Genomic DNA, 23,782 nt, shown 5'->3' on the forward strand with positions numbered 1-23,782 from the left:
TGGGATTGTTTCTCACTCGTGCCCAATGCTTGCTGGAATGGACACATCCCTGGATTTAATCAATAAACATCCTTTTCAGAAATATTGCGGTAAGGTGTCATCGGGATTTAATGGGTGTTCTAGGCAATTCACAACACAGAGAAGCCGAACATGTTCTCACCGTGATAGTATCTCGCACTGACACCTGGCGGATTCCTCCAGATTTACGTAAAGTACGCGCGCAAGTATAAACACTTCAACGCTTGCGTAGCAGGAGCGTCCGCTGCAGCATGCGTCGTGTCGCGTGAAGTATAACTCCGGCCTAAGTTCAAGCTGCTCCAAGCCATGCAGACTCAGTATTCTTGATGAGGAAATTTGCCAATTTGCGCCTAACGTTCAAGAGAGCAGTTAGTGAAGTTGTTCCTCATTTGAGCTCTGTAGGTCATTTGTTGCACCTGCACTCACTGTGATAACAGGAAAAAAGGCATTGAATGAGAAAGAAAGAGAGGGAGAGAAAATCAGGAAGGAAGCTTCATGGAGAAAGGAAAGTAAAGATTGGAAGTGTGAGCCAGTGTGGCAGACAGAGGGCAAAGCATTTGGGAAGAGAAGAGGCCATGCGCAGACCCGATGGGTGAGCAGAGAGAGGCAAGGAAGAGAGTGGCACTGAGCTGAAAGATGAAACAGCAGAGTAGGACATGCCTTTAACTTTCAGGATTTTAGACGGATTTTAACCTTTGTGTGGATTAATTTATTTATTAACTGATTTTTTTCCTCAACAAGCACTTGTTTTTATCATAGATTATTTATTGACTTATTTTAGGGCTCCATCCGCGATTAATCAATGTAATCGTGTGACAGAGTGTGTCAGCTCCATACTTCCAGTTGTTCTAGGGAGCCTCTTGAACTCACCACTGTCTGTAATGTAACCAAGGAATGAGCCTAGCAGATGAGGACATTTACAACCAGACAATGGGTAGGTGCATAAAGGTGCCAAAGTGCTTTATTTAAACAGTTAAAACAAACAGTATTAAAAACAAAGTGCAGTGCATCATCAGTCAAAAAATAAATAATCCATAAAATCTAGTGACAGTAGAGGATAAAATCCAGTAAATAAATCTCTCTGTTATATACAAAAATCTTTTGACACGACAAGACTTTTTAGGAGACAAGACTTTTTGGAAAAGGTTTTTTCAAGTTCCACGAGACGAGAATATTGCCATGATATTTTTACATCACGCACTCCTAGCAACCATTTTCAAAGAAGACCACGGTACTGTCAGTCTTGTGAATGCTTTTGTCAGACACACTTCCTGCACTCTCAGCTCTTATAAATTTTAATTTTTCCCCACTTTAAGTTCCCAATTAAAGAAGACGCATTATGTCCAAATCTTATTGAAGATTTTTATCACGAAGGGTTATCAACAGAAAAAATGAGTACACGGGCAATCCTAGCACCGAGAAACGATGAAGTCAAATGAATTTATGCCAAAAATGTAGAGTGGTAACACGGCAAAATGGTTAAATGTGTATCAATAGAGTATGCTGAAACAGTTGGTGGTGATCGTGCGTAAGATAACAACAACTTACAATATCCTGAAGAATATCTACAACCGTTAACACCGTCCAGTCTTCCACTGCACAAATTACTGTAGAAAAAAGGATGTATGCAAGAAAGGTAATGTAGTACATCTTCTGCAGATAACATTAGACAACAAAGGAGATCTTGATATGCCAATCGTTTTAAAACGTTAACAGTTTTCTGTTAGAATAGCTTTTGCAAAGGCAATTATCAAATCTCAGAGCCAAACATTCGAAAAAGCAGTTTTATTTAATAGAGAGAAAGAAACAAAATTCAATCATGGACAGTTATACGTCTCATGGATGCAAATGTAACACTTCACATGAAAATAAAAATCTGTTTAAATTGTACATCCACATCCCCATACTCGAGCGGCAGAACTGCAAAGAGGCTAGTGCTTAGTGATGGCCAGTTGGCGAGTGAAGCGGTTGGGGTTATTGGGGTTTTTAACCATATTCTGTAGAACTTACTTTTACTTCAGTTTTTTATGTTTTTATGGTTCTCATTTCTGGCCCTCCCTGTGTCTGCAAGAGTTTCCTGCAGGTGCTCCACGAACTACACAGTCAATGACATGAAGATTAGGTGGTTAGTAATTGCTACAATGATGTGGATGTGTGTTTGTGGTGTATAAATTCGTGTGTTTACCCTGCAGTGGCTGGCACCCTGTCCAGGGATTGTTCCTACCTTGCTGGGATAGACTCCAGCCCCTCATGACCCTGCACAGGATTAAATGGGCTTAGAAAATGGTAAGATATGATTTTGGAATCACCATGAGGTCATCTTGTATTTTAGCAGATGTTGCAATTTTGAGTATTTGCTGCCATGATGTGGCAGTTTGTTATTAGAGGAATGATAATTAAGCCTTTGGTACATACAGTATATATGATTGTCCAACTTTGTGCATTTTCTAAAATCTTTTATAAGTGCTCATATTTGACAATCTGATTACTCACTTTTAGCTTGGAATTTTTGAATTATATATTGTTTTTAAAAATAATCATTTGCTTTTATGTTTTTTACCCATTTTTGGTTAACATTACTCTAAGATTTTGCTTTTGACCTTCAAGATCCTCCACAAATTGGTGCCTCCATATCTCTCTGATCTTCATCATATTTCTACTCCTTCCTATATTCTTAGATCCTCCTCCTCTATTAATTTTATTAAACCTTCTACTCGCCTAACTACTATAAGGTATAGAGCTTTCAGCTGAGTGGTCCGTTGTCTCAGGAACTTTCTCCCACAAGACATCTGTAATATTGACTTTCTTCCTACCTTTAAATCCTGCCTTAAGACACACCTCTTTAAGCTTGCTTATTCAGTTTGATATAAATTTTAATTGATATATTTAATTTTAATCAACTGGTTTTATTGTAACTATAATTTTTAAAATTTATTTTATATTATGACTATTGCTAATAACATGTTTTCTAAGGTGTCCTTGAGTGCCTTGAAAGGTGCCTATAAATAATAATAATAATAATCTGCATAGTCATTTTGTCTTCAGTCTAGAACTGATGGTTTGGTGAGCAAGTTCTTGTTATAATGTTTATAAAATGATTGAGAAAATAAACTTTGAAAAGGAGCTTAAATTCTTACAGGCCATATGCATACATACCATGCTTCAATACACTATTATTAATACTTTAACTTTTATTTGCTTGTGGTGAGTCTTCATCATGTCAAACACTTGAGTCGTGAGCGAATATTGAATCCTGCAATATGAAAGATACACTTCTATGCAAAGATAGGATTCTCTTTGTGTACCAAATGACATAATAAGAAAAACAGAACTGGACACACTTAGCATTGCCTGTAACATACATTTAAAGCCCATACAAAATCACCCGTTATTGCTTAAACTCATTAATTCCAATTATAATTTTATTTTTCCCTCAGCTAAGTGTCTTTTTGGTCCTTGAGGCCACCGCAAACTGCCTAAGGTGGCTAGATGTGTATTGATGACTCTGTAAAAGGTCTTTAAATGGGGATTTAAATAAAACAAAAAAGATAATTATTTTCCATTTAAATTAATTAGAACATCTTGGCATAAAACAGCAGTCATTGATCTTAGGTTTAAAAGTGACTTATAATAGGATCAAATGCAGAAAGATACTCTTAAGTGTACCAGAGAAATGTTTAAAATCTGCTGTGAGTAGAGCTGTAGATAACATAGAAGTGGAATAGAAAAAACTGTTCCAAATTACTTTGTGAAGTGTTGTGGTTATAAGCTTTACTAATTAATCTCACCATTCAAAATTACAGAAAAGTTAATCATGAAATTAGTGTGCAAAACAGATCTGCAAAATATTGCAGCATTGCACAGTGTGTCCGGGGTAATACAATGCCAAAATAAGTGTGAAGTAAGGCAAATGTTTTAAATTTCAATTCTATTTAAAATAGCATTGTTCAATCTGATAGCCCTAACAGCAAGCTTAATGAATGTCACTTTTGATTTCACCAGCTTAGTTTTCCATATTAAATTTGGAAAAAACTGACTTTGTAAAGAATAACTCAGCATATTATGTGGTGGTTAGTACTTTAAGTTTAACTAACACCAAAATCCAGAAACAGATGCAGTAATACATTTGCTCCTTTTACCCTAATGGACCACAAGTAGCATTAGCTCTCAGACCATAAATACAAAGCAGTAAAGATGCTTAGTTTCAAGGGCTTTACAAAATGGATTGTCCCAAAGTATTTAGGGTCCTTAGAGGTTTCAGTGGCACATGTTGCAGAATAATACATTCTGTGTTCCATTTTCAAAATTTCCCTGTTTAATCACACCTGGCAGCATCAATATCTAGTGCAGTTACAGTTTTCGTTCTCTAAAATGGTGATCCTCTCTTGTAGCATGAAAAATGCCAATACACTGAGGGTTTTCAGCAAGATAATCATACTGCTACCATGAAGGTTTTTCTTTCATTGTATCCAGTGGGGGTAGATTTTATGTGCCATCCATGCCAAACTTTTTTGTAACCTGTGTTCTACTGCTGAAGTCAAGACATTGGAATACCTCTTGGACTAAAAGGTTGGTGGAACCTTTATTTGCAGGCTATGTCCTTAGCAATATGGAGTTTCTTATAGAGTGCATTTGCCCAGGCTGAGAGCAGATATAGAGTGTGTGGAATTAGGTGCTTACACTTTGTTATAAGCAGATAAATTGACTTTTTCCATTAGGTTTTTTGGTGTGCATAATTCCAACATTTTGGGTGATAACTGGTGTATGGGCCTGTCCATCAAGGTTTGTCAAAGAAAGTTATGGTCTCTCTCTCTTTGCTAACCTGGTGATGAACAGGCACCTAACTATCTGGGAAGTGTAAATGTCACCCGGTTATGATCGAAACTGCCCTATGGAATGGACAGAGCCAGTTAGTCGGGAGGCTGCATACTGAGAGAAGAACATTCTACCAGATTTACAAATTCTTCTCAAAAGTTTGAGGAATTTTACTTTGGCTAAGGTAGGGTTGATGCAAATGTTAAGTGTACAGTTATGAACTTCAGCTCTCGGTTAAAAATCTAACTTGTCATAATAAAGAGGGAAATGCACTATTCTCCCTCTCACCTCCCACCTCCCAGTCTGTTCTCAAACTCTTCCTGTCTGTTGAGCTTTACCTTAACTTGCCCTCCAGCCGCATTCGCCCTCTGATATGAAACAGCCTTGAAACAATAGTTTTTTTTTTGTGGTTCAAGCCCCAAAATCACTCCCATACTGCTGTAAAAATCCAATGCTAGTACTTCACTGTGGCATCTAGTAGCCCTTGACACTATTTCTTAAGATGTTCACTCCTGTTGCAGCTTTCATTCACCTGCTCTTTATACTTGACAGAAGGATTCCATCTTGTCCAGTCCAGTAACCCTTACTGCCACCTGCCAACCCGGAGTAGTATTTCTGTCCTTCTGCCAGTCTTTCAGGGCCTCTCAAATTCTTCAATTAATTTTTTATGACCCTGCACCAACAACCTTTTGCAAATGTAGACCTGTTTCATCCATATACAGCCACATTGCTTTTGCTAAGTTACAGTATTTGAGTTTTTCATTTCTCATGACAGATTTACTGGAGGAGTGTTATGCTTACATTAGTAAAATGTTGAAGCACTCTCTCATGATGTAGTACATATCAATTGTAGGCCAGCTGTCTTTTTCATTCCTCCGCAGTCTGCAGTCTGGGACTGAAGCCCTTGAATAAGTATTGTGAGGGTGGTCCACAGGCTTCTTTGGGTTAGTATCGGCTGACTAATCAGAAATGATGTAGAGGCATTTTCTTCTGCAATTGAAGCACACTGCTATTTAAAGAATCAATTTCAAATAAGTAGTCACTTTGTGGTGAGCACTTTGTCTGTCCTTACAATCCGAGTATGAATGTACTGTTAGTAGTTTGTATATACCGACCATATGTTGTTACAAATTATTTAGCTCATGTAAGATTCTTATAGTATGCTAGTCAGTTGACTGAAAAAGGTTAAATATTTGCCTTTCTTAGCACTGGTTTCCCTGAACGTATAGTGATTAAGCTGTATGGTGTTTATGTATTATTAAATATGTCTGGGTTATGAGAGAAATATTTTGTAGTCTCCGTGCTGGTAATATCACCATTTTAATTGTTAATTTCTAATTTTAAAAATGCATTTATGTATATATTCCCTGAAGATCACTCTCCCTGGTCCCTTTAGTCCACAAACACCACATTTATTTAAGATCTCAATGTGACAGATCCATATGGCTATCTAGGGCAGATATATGAAAGTAGAAACTTTATGTCAACCAAATACTTCCGGTTTCTAACACAACATAAAGTGAATACAGAGTACTCATTATGGGTGGCTATATAATATCACAATGTAAGAATTAATTATGGTATCACTCGCTGTGTGTTTCAAAGGGAAAACAGGCCCATGCATTAGATCTTTATTTAATGAATTTGTAACTGACTCTTTTTATTGACTGTAAAGAAACTGACTGTATTTTGCTTCTTACTATATTTTACTTGGCAGCTGACAACTTCATTATTCTGTTCCTTCTTATATAGTCTGAAATGATCCTAGTAATCTTAAAGACTTTTCCCAGTGAACATTATCTTGCTTGTGTTTCAGTTATCAAGTAAACTGCTGTACCCCATGATTCTGACAATACTGACCTTATGGAGATAGGATGTGTTATATTGTATTCCTGTTTGTGGAATTATCCTCATGCAGGGTATAAAAACAAAGATTTATGGATTGTGTAATGTGTAGCATAGTGGTTTAGCATTTCATTATCCAGTCAAACCACTGCCTTTGTAGATACTATATGTATTTTTAGTATCTTGTGCTGGTTAGGTTAGGCTAGGCTAACTAGGTTTCCCATCTGGGATGTTTGCTGAAAAATTCCCAGGATGATATGCCGAGTAAATGAAATGACAGTTAAGAGCTAGAGATTTATGTCATTGTGCTAGCTTGTTAGATGGCAGCAGCTTCTTAAAGCAGACTTAGTATGTTATTGTGGGGTGAGTGGAACTCACTAAGTTCATTCTAGATTGGGCTACTGGCACACCTTAAGCTTAACATATGTTTCCAGAAATACCCATACACATACCCTATACTGATTATGAGTAATGCCTACACAGTCCTACACTCTATAGTACAGTAATCCCTCCTCCATCGCGGGGGTTGCGTTCCAGAGCCACCCGCGAATTAAGAAAATCCGCGAAGTAGAAACCATATGTTTATATGGTTATTTTTATATTGTCATGCTTGGGTCACAGATTTGCGCAGAAACACAGGAGGTTGTAGAGAGACAGGAACGTTATTCAAACACTGCAAACAAACATTTGTCTCTTTTTCAAAAGTTTAAACTGTGCTCCATGACAAGACAGAGATGACAGTTCAGTCTCACAATTAAAAGAATGCAAACATATCTTCCTCTTCAAAGGAGCAAACAAATCAATAGTGCTGTTTGGCTTTTAAGTATGCGAAGCACCACGGCACAAAGCTGTTGAAGGCAGCAGCTCACACCCCCGCCGTCAGGAGCAGAGAGAGAGAGAGAGAGATAGAGAGAGACAGATAAAAAAATCAATACGTGCCCTTTGTGCTTTTAAGTATGCGAAGCACCGTTCAGCATGTCGTTTCAGGAAGCAGCTGCACAAAAGATAGCAACGTGAAGATAATCTTATAATCTATAATTTTCAAGAGCAGAGGGGTCGAGATTATTTTTCTTAAGTAGGGGTTTAAAAACCTACAGCAGTCTTAAGACAGTCTGGGAAGACTCCCGTATCTAATGACGAATTTACTATGTCAAGAACATTATCAATTAGCACGCCCGATACTTCTTTGAAAAAATTTGTTGGTATTAGGTCAAGGGCAGAGGTGGAGAGTTTCATTTGAGAAATTATTTTATGTAAATCAGGTAAATCTATCCTAGTGAAAGAGTTTAATTTGCTTATAACGGAATACTGGGATTTAGGAGGATCCTTAGTGTTGGGGAGATATACTATGTTATTTCTAATATCATTAATTTTTTGATTGAAAAATACAGCGACAGCCTCACAAGTTTTACTGGAAGTACTTAGGAGGCATTCCTTTGAGTTACGTGGGTTTAACAGACGATCAATCGTCAAGAATAGGACTCTGGGATTACTAGCATTGTTATTTATAATCTTAGAGAAATAGCAGCGCCTCTCAAGACGGACTGTGTTATTGTATTCTGTTATTTTAACTTTTAATATTTCATAGTGGATAGTTAGTTTAGTCTTCCTCCATTTACGCTCAGCTCTACGGCACGTTCTCTTTAAATCAGACACTCTTTGGGTCTTCCATGGTATAACAATGCTAGAAAATTTTTTAACTGTCTTTTCAGGTGCAACTATGTCAACAGCAGCTCTCACCTTAGTATTAAATCGTTCCACCTTACTAGTTACATTATCCTCGCTATTATAGTTGGCACTATAAATGGACTGATTGCTTAGAGTGTTTGTAAGTTTTAAAGCTGATGATGAGTCAAAGAAGCGTTTTTTAACAATATGCTTCTCATGAGTGTTTTCTATCATTATTTCTATATTAAAAAGTAGAAGAAAATGGTCTGATAGACCCATATCAATGACCTGCTTTATATCAACTTTTAGTCCTTTAGTAATCACTAAGTCTAACGTATGACCTGCTTTATGTGTAGGCTGATTAACAAGCTGTCTCAAATCAAAAACAGTACAGTAAATTGAGACTGTTGCTTTAAAATCAGTTCAACAAGAACACTTGGACATTGTTGGAAACTAGTTAAGGGTAAATTTTGCACAAATATTATGACATTTTTCTTCATACAGAGAACCATACACATATGGAATAAGTTACTACATATTGTGGTAGACTGTAGGACTTTTGGGATCTTCAAAACTGGACTTGATGATGTTTTGGAAGAATTAAGTGGCTAGGACTGGCAGTCTTTGTAGGACTGTGTTGTAATATTTTTACAAGGCCAGTTCCTATCTTATGTCTGATGTTACTGGGAAGAGTTTTGCCTGCCTGCAGTACAGTGTTTAGTTCTGATATTTTTCTCACGGTGGTTAGCACTGTTGTCTGATATAAACCTGTAGCCCTACATTACTGGGTTCAGTTTTTGTCTGAATGATGGTCATTTCCAGAGGGTGGGACTGGAATGCGTGTCTGTGTGGGGTGTTGCCAACCAGGATCCCGAGCTGTTTTGTCATGCAGTGAGTGCGGCAGCACGCTGTACCAGTGCATGCTCCCCGACCCGACCTGACCTGACCTGACCTGAATTTCTGTCTGAACTGTGTGTATAAGAGTGTTTTTTAAACATATTCTGAGGTTGTTGGCACATCCATGTTCCCCAAATATTAAAGTTTTCTCAGACATCCCAAGTATATGCACACTAACTGAACAGCAACTGTAAACTGACCTTCTTGTTTTTTGTACATGTATGTGCCCTATGATTGATTGGCATTCCATCCAGGGTAACTTCCTCTTGTTGTTTTTTAAGGTGCTGGGATGGACGGTGGCATCTCATGACCTTTCTATTGGAAAAACATAAGTTTGGAAAATGAATTGGATACATATATATTTAAAATCATAGTAAACTCACTGTTTACGATTCCATATTTTTACTAAGAACTTTCATTTAATTTATAGGAACAGTTAAAAAAATGAGTGGAAAAATTTTGGGAAATGAAGTCTGTTCTTTGACGTTTTGAGAGGAAATTAATTCAAATACACACAAGATGGTAATGCAGTGATGCTAGTAAAACAATAAGAACATGAACAAATGAAAAAATAAAAGTTAATAATGCACTTTACCACAAACAAATGCTATGAACAAATTAATATTCCATTCTGACTGCTGCCCTCCTAAAGTACAGACTTGTGAGTGTGCTATTTGGGCTTTACTGGACATTTCTAATGGACACAGAAAAGTAATCAAAGAGCATAAACATCAGTGGTTAGCACTGCTGTAGCTTGGCAGAGGGGGCGGTCCACCCCAGGTGCCACTTTGTAATAAACTTTAGTACTAGACTTTTTAGACTTTTTTGACAGTTTTGTTTGATAGCGCTTTGGCAAGCTAATATGTGTTAGCTGTATCAAAAGTACACAGTTTTTAATGTTTAAAAACTGCTACAAATGCATATATTACAAAGTTATATTTTACAAATGCAAATCTTGACCAGTTCGCCGACTCTCTCTGTCAACTTATTCTGACCAAAAGGGACAAACCCTTCAATCTTATTATTAACATTTTATTATTCTCTCAGTCTCAAGATGAAGCAAACAAAAGAGTAGTGCTGCTTTTAGGAAAAAAAGAAAAAGGCAAAGGATGAAAAAGAATGAAGGGACATAATTGAAATAACTCAATCTTAATTAATATTTAAAAATGTAGTTAAAATTTTCTTTGTTTTCATTTTTTGTATGAAGAAAATGGAGGGGGTAGAATAAATGAACAAATTTTAGATGTGTATAGTAGCTTTTAAATAAGAAAATGTAGAAAGGGATATTATGGCACCGAAATTCCAAAATCTGTTGGTTTGCCAGTTTTTGGAAAGTATATAATAATCCTGAATTTTGCATTTTGTCACAAGAACCTATCCAGGCAACGCTAGGCACAAAATAGTAAATAGTGCCAGTCCATTGCAGGGTCCAAACAAACAAGACAAGTTTAGAATCACCAGTTAACCTAATTAGCGAGTCTTTAGTGGGAGCATACCTAGACATAAGAAAACATGCAAACACCACACGGACAACATCCAGACACGGGCTTTAAATTTTGGATGCTGCATCCATGTGTTGGCAGTGGCATTCATTGGGCTAAAGTGTTGCCCAATTTATAAATATATAAAACTGAAATGAAATAATGTCAGTGTTTCTAATGAAAAATAATATTTCAAGCTAAGCTGGTTATTCCTCCTGCCTGTACAAAAACTATCGGTGTTATAGCATGCATATATACAAATTTCTTCTTTTATACAACATGCACTGCTTTCTTTTTTGTGTTCTTCTTTTTTGGCATTCAGGTTGCTGAAATGTGATCACATCCTTCTTGGTTACTATTTGAAAATAATGCATTTTTAATAAATGGGGACTATTTACCAGACAATGGAATTTGCTACAATAAATGTAACTCTTTTGTTTAAATATGAAGTGTATTGGTGAAATCTGCTATTACATTTCTAATGTATTGGTTCAGAATATCTTTTACAATTGTTGAATTTACTCCAGGGTTTTACATTCGGTTGACTGGAAATAAGTATTTTTCTTTCTGCCTTCCAGTTCTGAGATCATTCTATGGTCTCTAGAGCCTTAAATCCACTTTGCTTTACAGGGTTAGAGGTTCCGGAAAATCAGAATAACATTTGTGGAATACTTTGAGATTCCACTTCCTATCCAATTTATGTTTACAATGCAGCTAACACAAAAAATGAAGAAAGGCCACATTTTGATTACTGGCATAAACAATCTCCTTGTACCTCAATACCCAAGCCTTATATTTCAAAGTTTCCTTTAATTTATTTTCTCAGCTAAGCAGGTAAGAAGAAATTGCTTGTAAGATATGTACTATATCTAAAAGGCTATCATCTGCATTAAAGTTGAAAAAATAAAATTAGTAAAAATCTCCGAAGAAAAGGCTATTTTGTGTCACCCACATTTGTCTGATTTCACACAAAGATGCGTTCCACAACTGCATTCTTTCTTATCTTTCTGTCAGTAATGCATATTTTGCTATCTGCCAGACAGTATGCTCAAATGCCACACACTGTAAGTGATACAGAAGCAGCTACTCAGCTGCCTTAAGAGTGATACAAAGGCTGAACTACTTCTTGCACTTTATGACATCTTTTGTAGAATAATATGGAGTAATACACATGTGCCCCATGTCAGCTCTCAAACCCTCCCACATGCAGTATCTGTTTCACTGTGCTCAAAATCTCAGCTTCCACTCCTCTCTTCATTCTCCAGAAGCTGATTTCAGGGAGGCATCAATGCAGATAAGGATCACTCTTGACAGCATTATGCAATGGGATGGTAACATCACTCTTTGGCACCCTGCTCAGCCATGTAGCATCTACTGATAGATCTGAAACCACGAATGTAGAAATAAAACAGCTGAGAAGTTCTCTTTTATTTAATGCTTAGAAAGACTTTGGGGTTTAAAGAGTTGAGAAGAAAGGAGAAAAAAAAACAAAAAAAAAAAACATCAGGATATTTTGAAAAATGTTTTGTTGGTCATGGTCTACCTACCTGACAGATAAAAGAAATTGTGAGCACAATGAAAACTGCCTGGCATTGTTCCACTGGCTGTAAATGGAGCCATGTAGTCTTAAGGGCCATTGTCTGAGAAGGGCTCAGGCTGAGGCTGAAGATAGACCTCAGTGGAAACTGTGGAAACTGGGTGCTGCAGTGTTTCTTTGAAGGGCAATCCAAATTTCAACAAAAATGTGGACATATTATGGAAGCATTTTATTTTACATGAGAACAGAGCGATAATGAAAAGTGAAATGCGACAGATTAAATTGAGCAATGTGAGTAACAAAATAAGCAGGATTGTATTTCTGTCTTTAATAAAACGATGCACTCTTTTGAGATGATGGACTTACTGAAGAGTTTTTGAAGTACAGCATTTATAAAATGTTTGTTTATAGATTCTAGTGGCAGCTAATTGATTCAACTGGTTAATTCTTGGTGCAATGGGAACTTATGATGCTAATCTCTGAACTCCATGCCAGTGACCATCAGATAGACTGGATTAATCATATTTTTATTCGGAGCAAAAGTAATAAAAGTATAGAAGTCTTTTGTTTGTGTTGGCTGTGTTCCACCTCATCTGCATGAGCCACACACTTCCTCTATGTGAAGTACATTTACTATAGATCCGTAGGTAGTAGAAATATTATCCTGAGATTATGTAGTCTTTTATGCTTCGGACAGTGTTCTATTTGGAGTCATAAAGCTCCTTTAAAAATCTCTAAATGCTGTATACCTGGGGTTTTGAAATGAGCCAAAGGGAGATGTGGCACTGATTGGATAGATGATATACGCAGACGGCAGATATTTTGACTCCTACATTGCTTTAAATTATTAATGTATATTGCACATTTAGTTAATAGCTTTTCTTTCAGAAATTGCCTCTGAGCCCTGTTGATTCTCTATGTTGTCATGCTTTTGAAGTTCCATTTTGCTCATAACTTTGTAAATTAGTGTCTTTAGGCCTTTAGGGTTTAAATACCTGATAATTGTTTTTTCTAATAGAATTGAGGATAAGTACAGTGATATGTGTTCTGTGTCCTCCCTGGGTTTCTGCCAATGGGCAATATAAATCCTGGGCATTGATTTGGATACTGTGGGGAAAAGCTGTTTTTCACTGTTTCCTCATATTATTGCAACAACTTAAGTGAATGGCTTTTGTGTTATACAGTCTTTCATGTTTTTTTGTTTTCTTTTTGCTTTTTGTTTCATATTCCAAAGGCTGAACATGAAAACTAACAGGTGGTTTTTAATTATGAATTACACGTAGCTAAATTATATGATCTAAAAATTACTGCAAGGGATGTTTAATTTTCTTTTTTTTATCAAATCTAAACAGTTGATTTAGCTTAGAATAGATTAGGTTCAACTTTATTGTCAGGTATAACTAAATGCAGTTTAGCATCTAACTAGTAAGTGCAAATAGTAGACTAAGGTGCAATACACAGTGGGTGCAAATAGTACATTAAAGTGCAATAAACAATAAAGTAAAGTACAATAAAGCAGCATACAAATGATAATATATATCTGTATGATATTTGAATTTACAGGTAGTAGTATATAAAAAAGAGTATATAGATGTGAATACTGATCAGTAGTACAGATACAAAGGTATGAATAAATATAGATGTATTTATATATAAAATAGATATACTTACTGATATAGATACCTTCGTGTGGTGGTTATGGCAATGAGCTATCAGGGCATGCTCCCAACCTGAAGGGGGTAAACAGAAGTTGAATTACATAAATTAAATGCAGTAAAGCTGAATGAGCATTTATCATTAATGGTGCAGCAATTATTTTGACTTTAGTGTCACATCTGTTGTTGCATGTCACTAATTCTCTAAAAGGAAAGGAAAGGCAACACAGAAAGAAGATGCTTCATCTCTAGTTTGCATTATCTCATACTCCTTTATTGGATATTTTTCATATTTGGTTTTCTGGTTGTTTTGAATGGTTTATTATTCTATGGACTAATAATCCCTGCATGTTTGTTTAACCTATTGTTTTTTTCTATTGTAAGAATGCTAGGGGTCGCTGTCGCCCCATAGACCCAACAGACAGATTCACAGACACAGGGTAAAAGCACCAAGAAGTATTCTTTAATTATTTCTTCTTGCACAGTGCAATCACAGCACCACAGACATAATAAACACAAATAAATTAATATCAACACAAAATTCTTCTTTCCTCCACACCTCTCAGCAAGCTCTGTCACACTCCTCCCGACTCCGGCTCACCTGCTGGGTCTTCAGCAGTCCTTTATATAGTGCCCGACCCGGAAGTGCTTCTGTTCTTCCTTCCACGTGACTTGCCAGCACTTCCAGGTCAGATGGAGAACTCAGATTCTTTAGTCAGCCCAGAAGTACTTTGGGGCTCCTGTCCATGTGATTCATTAGTACTTCCGGGCTATAGGGAAAATATGATTCCCTTGGTCCTTTGACAGCTCCCCCTGGTGGCACCCATGACACCCAAGAGGGCTGTGAAACCGAACTCCAAGTCCCAGGATGCCCTGCGGGAATCCGGGGCACCGCTCTACTCCAGGGGAGCTGACATCTAGCGTCTTGGGGAAGGCAGCGTCCAAAAGTTGCTGCCTTCCCCCATCTTTTCCTTCTCGGGGTGTCCTGGCCAGGTTGAGCTGCCATCACACTTTTTATAGTCTATACCAGTGATTCTTAGATTCAGTCCAGAAAACTCTACGTTGTTGCAGGTTTCCAACCAACTACTATTTTTACTGGGACCCAGGTTTCCCAGTTTCTGTGTTTTGGAATCAGTGTAGACCAGGGGTTCCCAACTGGTAGTAAATTTTATTTATTCTGGGGCAAAATTTGAAGTAGACCTATTTTGTGAAATACTATAGTATTACTATGTGCTATTATCATTGCTGTTTTAAACATTTTTATTTTAAGTTCAAACAGTATCTTAAAATTTCCCCTTTTGTCAATCACTTTATTGAGATATAAGTATAAACTCAAATTACTGAACAAAACAGGGTGGGGTAAATTTTCTTTTGAAAAGTTCCCACTGGGTAAATGGGACAACAAAGGTTGGGAGCCTGTTGTAGACTTACACAACTAAGTTTAGTATTTTTTAAATATAATGTACTAAGGATGTATGCATGTTATATGGGGATTATTTATTCATTTATTTTTAACTTGGTTTTTAATGTTTTCCTCATAATATTCATTCTGCTTTTTCAGGTGTACTACATATTAGTACATCTGATGCTGTAGTAGTTTTTGCCTTTCAGCATATTCGGTTTCTTTTGCAAGAGTGTCTACTGTGCTTACTGTTTATTGTCATTATTAGAATCTAATTAAGAGAGAAAACTAACAGTAAAATAGGAAAACAACAAAAGAGAGATAAGCATTTAATGCTTGCTATGGTATCATGTGGTACTGCAATTGCCATGAGGCCATCTTGTGTTTTTGATTATGCTGTCATTTTGAGTGTTTGCTGCCATGATGTGACAGTTTGTTGTTAGAGGAACAATAATTAAGCTTTTGCTACATGTTATGATTTTTTGTTAGGAATCTTCGATATACAAAAATATATATATATCTATATATATTGTGGCCAGTAGGGGGCATGCAGCTCCTCAGACCCCTGGCACAACACAGACAGAGCCCAAGTTCAGCAACACACACTTTTATTTATAGTTGGGAAGCTCTTCTCCCTCAGTCCCCACAACAGCACAATACAAAGCACCCAGCAGCACAATCTACAGCACACAGCACATCTATCTCTCTCTCTCTCTCCCTCTCTCTCTTTCTTTCTTCCTCTTAGCCTCCACTCCTCCCCCAAGCAAACTTTGTCCACTTCCTCCCAACTCTGACTCCTGGAGTAGTGGTGGCTGGCCCATTTATAGAGAACCCGGAAGTGTTCCAGGTGTTCCATAATCTCCTTCCGGCTGAACTTCCGGGTGTGGCGTCAGCCCTGCAGAGGAAGGCTTAACCGTTCCCTTTGCACCCCCCGGTGGAAGTCACGGGCCCCAGCAGTGTTGAGCTTACATGCTCCAAACCCATGGCACAGTAGCAAGACAGGGGGGCTTCCCTCTGTCGTCCCAGGGGAGATATTGCCCTGTGCAAGCTCCTTCTCCTGGTCTTTCCATTACGAAAGTGGTTATTCACTATATATATAATACTAACAAAATACCCGCGCTTCGCAGCGGAGAAGTAGTGTGTTAAAGAGGTTATGAAAAAGTAAAGGAAACATTTTAAAAATAACGTAACATGATTGTCAATGTAATTGTGTTGTCATTGTTATGAGTGTTGCTGTCATATATATATATACATACATATACACATATATTATATAGCAAAATACCCGCGCTTCGCAGTGGAGAAGTAGTGTGTTAAAGAGGTTATGAAAAAAAAAGGAAACATTTTAAAAATAACGTAACATGATTGTCAATGTAATTGTGTTGTCATTGTTATGAGTGTTGCTGTGTTTTATATATATAAAATACACACACACACATATAAACATATATATACATATACATATACACATATATATACATATCTACATATATATATATATATATATATATATATATATATACATATACACATCCACATATCAACATATATATATACACATATATACACACACACACGCTTTATGGGTGATGATTGTTTTACTCTTTTTATCTTTATTTTATTTTATTGTAGAATCAACTCGTATCTGCGCACAGCAGGGCAGCCGTGGGCGGATGCGTATGGTGTATTCACTCCATGTTATCGTGCATTGCGCTGTCAGTGGTATTTTGATAAAAGAATTTGAACAACATATAAGAAGCGTATAAATTATTAAACAGTAAAACATTAACATTTAAGAAGTAAAGTTACATTAAGTACTACTGCAGTGCCTTCGGGTATACCTCATTTTTTGTTTTCCCATTACATGCTTAAATGTATACATTTTTTGGTGCACCAACCCGAGAACACGCGACATAGAACCGAGCGTGGGAGAAGCATGGATTTTAAACACGCGTTCAGTTCCTCTGCTGGTCTCCCTCGTGGAATAACTGGTAATGTTTGACTAAAATGTATAGCGAGTAAAACGACATTACCTCCTATTTTTTTTTTTACGATCTCTGAGATCTTGCTTTTTTCGGTTCAAGGCTTCATAAGCTCTTTTATGTTGTATGGTGTACTTATCCCAAACCATCATCTTTGAATGTTGCAAGACTTTCGCCTTGTATGTAGATCGGGGTAATTACATTCATTGCATTCCTAGTCTGAATCACAATGTGATTGTATGGGTGGTTACCTGCCACTGTAGGGTTGCCACCCGTCCTTTAAAATACGGAATCGTGCCGCGTTTGAGAATGAAATTGCGCGTCCCGTTTTGAATCAATACTGGACGGGATTTATCCCGTATTTTTTTTATCATTTTTTTTTTAAAGCAGCGTCTCATGCAAATCATCCGACACGTATTTTATGAAGATGCCTCCTTTCCTACTTTTGATTGGGTAATACTTGATGTCATCGTTAGTTTGATTGGTGTTTTTAACTGTCCAGTGAGGAGGGCGTGTCTTTTAAGTAGAGTGTGCAAAGTGTTGGCACTGAGATGTGACGTCAGCGCCATAGTTGAAGCCCCTAACGTTGCGGTCAGCAAGTCGGCTAACATCCGCCATGTGCCGTCTTTCAGTTGCGAGAAGCAGATCATAGAATGGTTGAAACTGTTGCCCCTAACGTTGCGCCACGGCGTGTGGTTCGTTTATACCTCGTGTCTTCTCATTAAACTTTAATCTCAAGAATATGTTATTGCAATCCGCAGCGGGAGCGTTTCTATAAACTTAATTTAAACTTACGTTTTACACCGTGCTTTGTTTCCCTTATGAACATGCTTGTATGCTTAACTCGCTCCGTTCTCAATTGTTTAATTAATTTTTTGCTGTTCGCTGTTTGCGGGTCTTCCTCCATTTCCCCCTACTTCGTTCTTTTATCTCGCGAATATGTTATTGCAATCCTTAACGGGAGCGTTTCAATAAACTGATTGAAAATAGTTTTGCATTTACCTTTTTAGTAAAAGGCGAGCTTTTAAGCCTGAGAAATCACCCCGTAAATGCACACGTTTAATTGGACATGTGTTAATATGTATGGTTACACAGTATTAAAAGACAGTGAACAACGTCAGTTACCTTTGTTCCCGCGTTTGATAAAAGGTGAGCTTTTAAGCCTGAGAAATCACCCCGTAAATGCACACGTTTAATTGCACATGTGTTAATATGTATGCTTACACAGTATTAAAAGACAGTCAAAAATTAACGTCATTTACCTTCGTTCCCGCGTGTGACTCGTGCTGTAAATGTCTTCCTTGTTTTTAGTTCACGTGATTACGTAGGAGGCGTGATGACGCGATACGTGACTCCGCCTCCTCCATTACAGTGTATGGACAAAAAATATGTTCCAGTTATGACCATTACGCTTTGAATTTCGAAATGAAACCTGCCTAACTTTTGTAAGTAAGCTGTAAGGAATGAGCCTGCCAAATTTCAGCCTTCTACCTACACGGGAAGTTGGAGAATTAGTGATGAGTGAGTCAGTGAGTGAGTGAGTCAGTCAGTCAGTGAGGGCTTTGCCTTTTATTAGTATAGATAGATATATATATTGCCTTGCACTCTGTGTGGAGTGTGTATGTTCTCTCCATGTCTGCATGTTTTCCTCCAGGTGCTCTGGTTTCCTCCCACAGTCCAAAGACATGCAGATTAGGTGAACTGGTAATGCTTAATTGGCCTTAATGTGTGTTTTGTGCATGTGTTTGCCCTGCTATTGTCTAGCGCCCTTTCCACGGTTTGTTTCTGCCTTTGCCCTATGATAGCTTGGATAAGCCCCAGTACTTCTGCAACTCTATTCAGGACTGAGCGAGTTAGAAAATGACTGACCAAACTGATAGTATATTCCAAGTGCCATTTTTTTAAATCTTTTTACCATGTACTTCATAAAAAAATATGCTTTACAGTAATCCCTCGCTATATCGCGCTTCGCCTTTCGCGGCTTCACTCCATCGCGGATTTTATATGTAAGCATATTTAAATATATATTGCGGATTTTTTGCTGGTTCGCGGATTTCTGTGGACAATGGGTCTTTTAATTTCTGGTACATGCTTCCTCAGTTGGTTTGCCCAGTTGATTTCATACAAGGGACGCTATTGGCAGATGGCTGAGAAGCTACCCAACTTACTTTTCTCTCTCTCTTGCGCTGACTTTCTCTGATCCTGACGTAGGGGGATTGAGCAGGGGGGCTGTTTGCACACCTAGACGATACGGACGCTCGTCTAAAAATGCTGAAAGATTATCTTCACGTAGCTACCTTCTGTGCAGCTGCTTCCTGAAGCGACATGCTGCACGGTGCTTCGCATACTTAAAAGCTCGAAGGGCACGTATTGATTTTTGATTGAAAAACAAACTCTGTCTCTCTCTATCTCTCTCTCTCTCTCTCTTTCTCTGCTCCTGACGGAGGGGGTGTGAGCTGCCGCCTTCAACAGCTTTGTGCCGCAGTGCTTCGCATACTTAAAAGCCAAACAGCCCTATTGATTTGTTTGCTTTTCTCTATCTCTCTGACAGTCACTGCTCCTGATGCGCACTCCTTTGAAGAGGAAGATATGTTTGCATTCTTTTAATTGTGAGACGAAACTGTCATCTCTGTCTTATCATGGAGCACAGTTTAAACTTTTGAAAAAGAGACAAATGTTTGTTTGCAGTGTTTGAATAACGTTCCTGTCTCTCTACAACCTCCTGTGTTTCTGCGCAAATCTGTGACCCAAGCATGACAATATAAAAATAACCATATAAACATATGGTTTCTACTTCGCGGATTTTCTTATTTCGCGGGTGGCTCTGGAACGCAACCCCTGCGATGGAGGAGGGATTACTGTATTTACATTATGCAGAAATTAATATTGTACTTACAAATAAGCAGATTTCCTAGAAAAAAAGTGAGTGAAGGCCAATAAGTTGTTTTTCGGTGACTTTTTCATTTTAAAATATAAGGAGTCAAATCCTGCAAGTAATGCTCCACGGTGTAGTACTTTATGGCAGAACAGCAAAGAGGTTCAGTTCCTCCATCTAACTCACTGAGTGACCCTGAGCAAATGGCTTACAGTAACTACCTGTGCCTCAACTGTAAAGAAAAAAAAAATCTGTAAACAGTGTCAGAGATGGCTGGGATGGCAACCCAGCCAGGACACCCAGGAGGACCGGAGGACGGCTTGTGCCTCCTCCAGACCACAAGGGGGTGACCACCCTGGTTATGTTGGGGACCATGGGTGCAGGGCTTGGAAGCCCAACCCTGTAGGGGCCCGTGGTCACCGCCAGGGGGCGCTCCAGTGACTAGAGAACCCTGGACCTCAGCACTTCCTCCACACCCGGAAGTGCTGGGGAGAAGAAGAAAGGGGACACCCGGAGTCCCTCCAGGTGCACAGCCGTCACTTCCGCCACACAGGGGAGGGTCGGCGCAGGAGTGTCGGAGAGCACCTGGAGCCCATCCGGGGTTGTATAAAAGGGGCCGCCTCCCTCCAGACAATGACTAGAGTTGGGTGGAAGGGGGACAAAGCTGTGGAGGAGTGTTGGTGAAAGAGAAAGAGAAGGACTGAGTACTAGTGCTGGAGGCACTGTGTTGTGTGCAGGTTATTGAGGAAAATAAATGTGTGTGTTTAGGACATACGGTGTCTGTCTGTCTGTGTCCGGGGCCTAGTCTTCTACAACGGTTATAGTGTTAATGTAAGTTAGCTAGGATAATAGCAACAGTCAAATATGAAAACATAATAGTGGTTTGTGATATATAAAATATAATGAAATCAAGATGAATCCTACTATCTGACATAATTTTATTTCTCATTTTCATGTATTTTTTTATGTTTGCTCACTCACAGGAAGCTGTTTGTTCTGAGAATTATTAAGGATCTCAAACCCTTAACTGGAAAATGTCAGCTCTTAATGCTTGCAATGACTGCCTACATTTGGAATCAGTGGGTGAAATCACTAAAGAGGAGCTGATTAAGAAGTCCCATGTGAGTTGCAAACTTCAGGCTCCTTACCTTGCTTTTAAAACATTCTAATCTTGCGTTGGGCTATATGTGTAACCTTGTAGTTGTTTACTTAACATTTAACCAATAAAAGCACCAAGTTTAAATCATTAGATTTCTTAGTTAAAATACAGGATCAACAATTTAAGGTGAAAACTGCTTATTAAGTTTGCTCCAGCTTTATTACTTATAGGGTACAGAGATTTGGTGCAATTTGATCATCCTGTGGTGCTGAATTATGTTTTGTGAGGGGTGCAATTTAATTTGTAAAGTGAATGAATGCATCTTGAGAGCAATTTTCCTTTCAAATCAGTAAGCTACAACACTAGCAAAAATAAAATGTGATTAATATCACATTGTTTTTTTCTAAAATGTTATCTGGATAAGGTCAATATTTAATAATACTTTTCTAATGAAAGCAAACTTGGTGAAGAATTTTATATGCAGTTTCTGTTCTGGTCTGTTCATACGTCTAAATATGAAATCTCATCATTATATTTTTTCAGGGTAAATGCCAGGACTGTAAAGTTGGTGGACCAAATCTTTGGGCTTGTTTGGAAGTGAGTCTGTTTTAACTTATTATTTATTTATTCTTTTTTTTGTTGTGTTATTTTTTTATTTGTTATGTTCCATTTTATCATCAAGGAGGTATTGGAGCAGAAATTACTAAGGCCTGGATGCTTTTCCTAATGGCAACTTCCTTTTGTAATATTTTATAACACTTAGGATAGGCAATGAATATATTCAAAATAGCAAAAACATGTTGAATGTAGTGGAAGGTTATGGAGTCAAATGGTTTATAGACCTGTGGAACATGATTATGTGTGAAAGGAGGATTCCTGAAGAATGGAAAGGGAGGGGGGGGACATTCAAGTATGCAAAGGAAAAGGTGATCCACTGCTGCATTTGTAATATTGAGCAATCAAGCTTGTGGAACGGGTAACAAAGGTTTTGTGAGAATGCTAGGGAACTAATCTGGATTCAAGTGAAAGTTAATGAAATGCAGTTTGGTTTCATTCCTTGGAAGAGAACAGCAGATGTGATCTTTGCTGTCATGCAAATGTAGGACAAGTATTTGGCTAAGAGAAAGAAGCTGCATTTTTCATGTGTAGATCCAGACAAGTAATTTGACAGAGTGCCAGAGGAAGTGGTGAGGTGGGCATTGAGGAAGCAGGGTGTGGTTGAATGTTAAATGTCTGTATGTGATGTCTGTGTATATGAAACATGAATGGTGATCAGGAGATCAGGACAGCAGACAGGGTTAGTGAAATTTTTGATGTGAAGGTAGGGTTGCACCAGTGATCTCTTCTGAGTCTTGCTTTTTGTGATAATGATGGAGGTGGCAACCAGAGATATGTGCAAATGATTGCCATAGGAGCTCTTGTATGCAAATTATCTTGTATTGGTAGGAAAAGAGTCAAGCAGATTTAAAAGAGAAAATGCAGAAATGGAATATAGCTTAGAAACAAAAGGCCTCAAGGTCAATGGAAGGAGAACTTTGGGATTATTAGAGGCAGAAAGCATGGGGCATTGAAGGTGTGGGTGCCTGGCTTTGTGGTAAATGTGGTAAAGGGTTTACAAAAAAGTCATAATCAAATGCAGTTTGTCAGAAGTGAATGCATAAATGATGTAGTAATGTGAGGAGTAGTCTGCGGGTGGTAATTATGACCTTTGTTTGTAGAAAGTGTGTAGGGAGGATGCAGAATACTGATGCAGTAAGTGTAAATTTAAATATTGGCCATTAAGCTGTGATTGAGAAAGTAGGGTAGTTCTGCTTCTTAGGTTACATGTTGAGTGCAGATATACTGTAGGTGTGGCACAGTAGTGATAGCTATGGCGAGAGGTATATGGAAGAAATTGGTGTGCTCCATTCTGATTTCTAAAGGGAATCCTTCTTCTATTAAAGGGTAAAGTTTTTGAAAGCTGTTTTAAGAATAGTGTGCTGTATGGTAGTGAGACATGACTGACGAAAATGGAATATGGAGTCAAGCTAGAAAGACCAGAGATGAGAATAATGAGATGAATATGTAGAGTGTCCTGTAGTGGGAGGAAAAGGCATGGAAGTGATAGGTATTGTGCTGAGGAGAAATAGAATCAAGTAGTTTGGACTTGTGGAGCGAAAGGAAGTGGATGATTCACGAAATGTTGCACCATGAGGAAAGTGGAAGAGACAAGGTCAGAAAAAGATGTTAGAGGTGGTGTCAGATGATAGAAAAAGAACATGACTAACCCCTAAGGAATACCCAGAACTGCAAAGAGTGGAGGAAAAGACTTTTTTTGGCAACAGGATAACTTGGGTAAACCTGAAAATACTTGTTAAATGGATGATGATATTAAAATTAGACCAGCTGGATTATTTTAAATTGGATCCCAAAAAAGTAAAACTGAACAGAAAAACACCTGGAGAATATTTCAACAAATGTTTTGAATCTTTTCAAATTTCATGCAAAATATTATTTGCCATACTGGAC

At 37.9% G+C, this 23,782-nt stretch overlaps 1 protein-coding gene across 1 annotated transcript in view; it reads left to right on the forward strand.

Moving 5' to 3' along the window:
* Nucleotides 1-23,782, forward strand: part of usp33 (ubiquitin specific peptidase 33) — a 113,338-nt gene that overhangs the window by 32,959 nt on the left and 56,597 nt on the right. The window contains 2 exon segments of the mRNA XM_028811185.2: nucleotides 21,159-21,296; nucleotides 21,818-21,871. Of these exon segments, the coding sequence (XP_028667018.1) occupies nucleotides 21,210-21,296; nucleotides 21,818-21,871 (141 nt within the window). The 5' untranslated portion in view covers nucleotides 21,159-21,209.

Source organism: Erpetoichthys calabaricus, chromosome 10 (genome assembly GCF_900747795.2).
Source record: "Erpetoichthys calabaricus chromosome 10, fErpCal1.3, whole genome shotgun sequence".
In the NCBI taxonomy this organism is placed as follows: domain Eukaryota; kingdom Metazoa; phylum Chordata; class Cladistia; order Polypteriformes; family Polypteridae; genus Erpetoichthys; species Erpetoichthys calabaricus.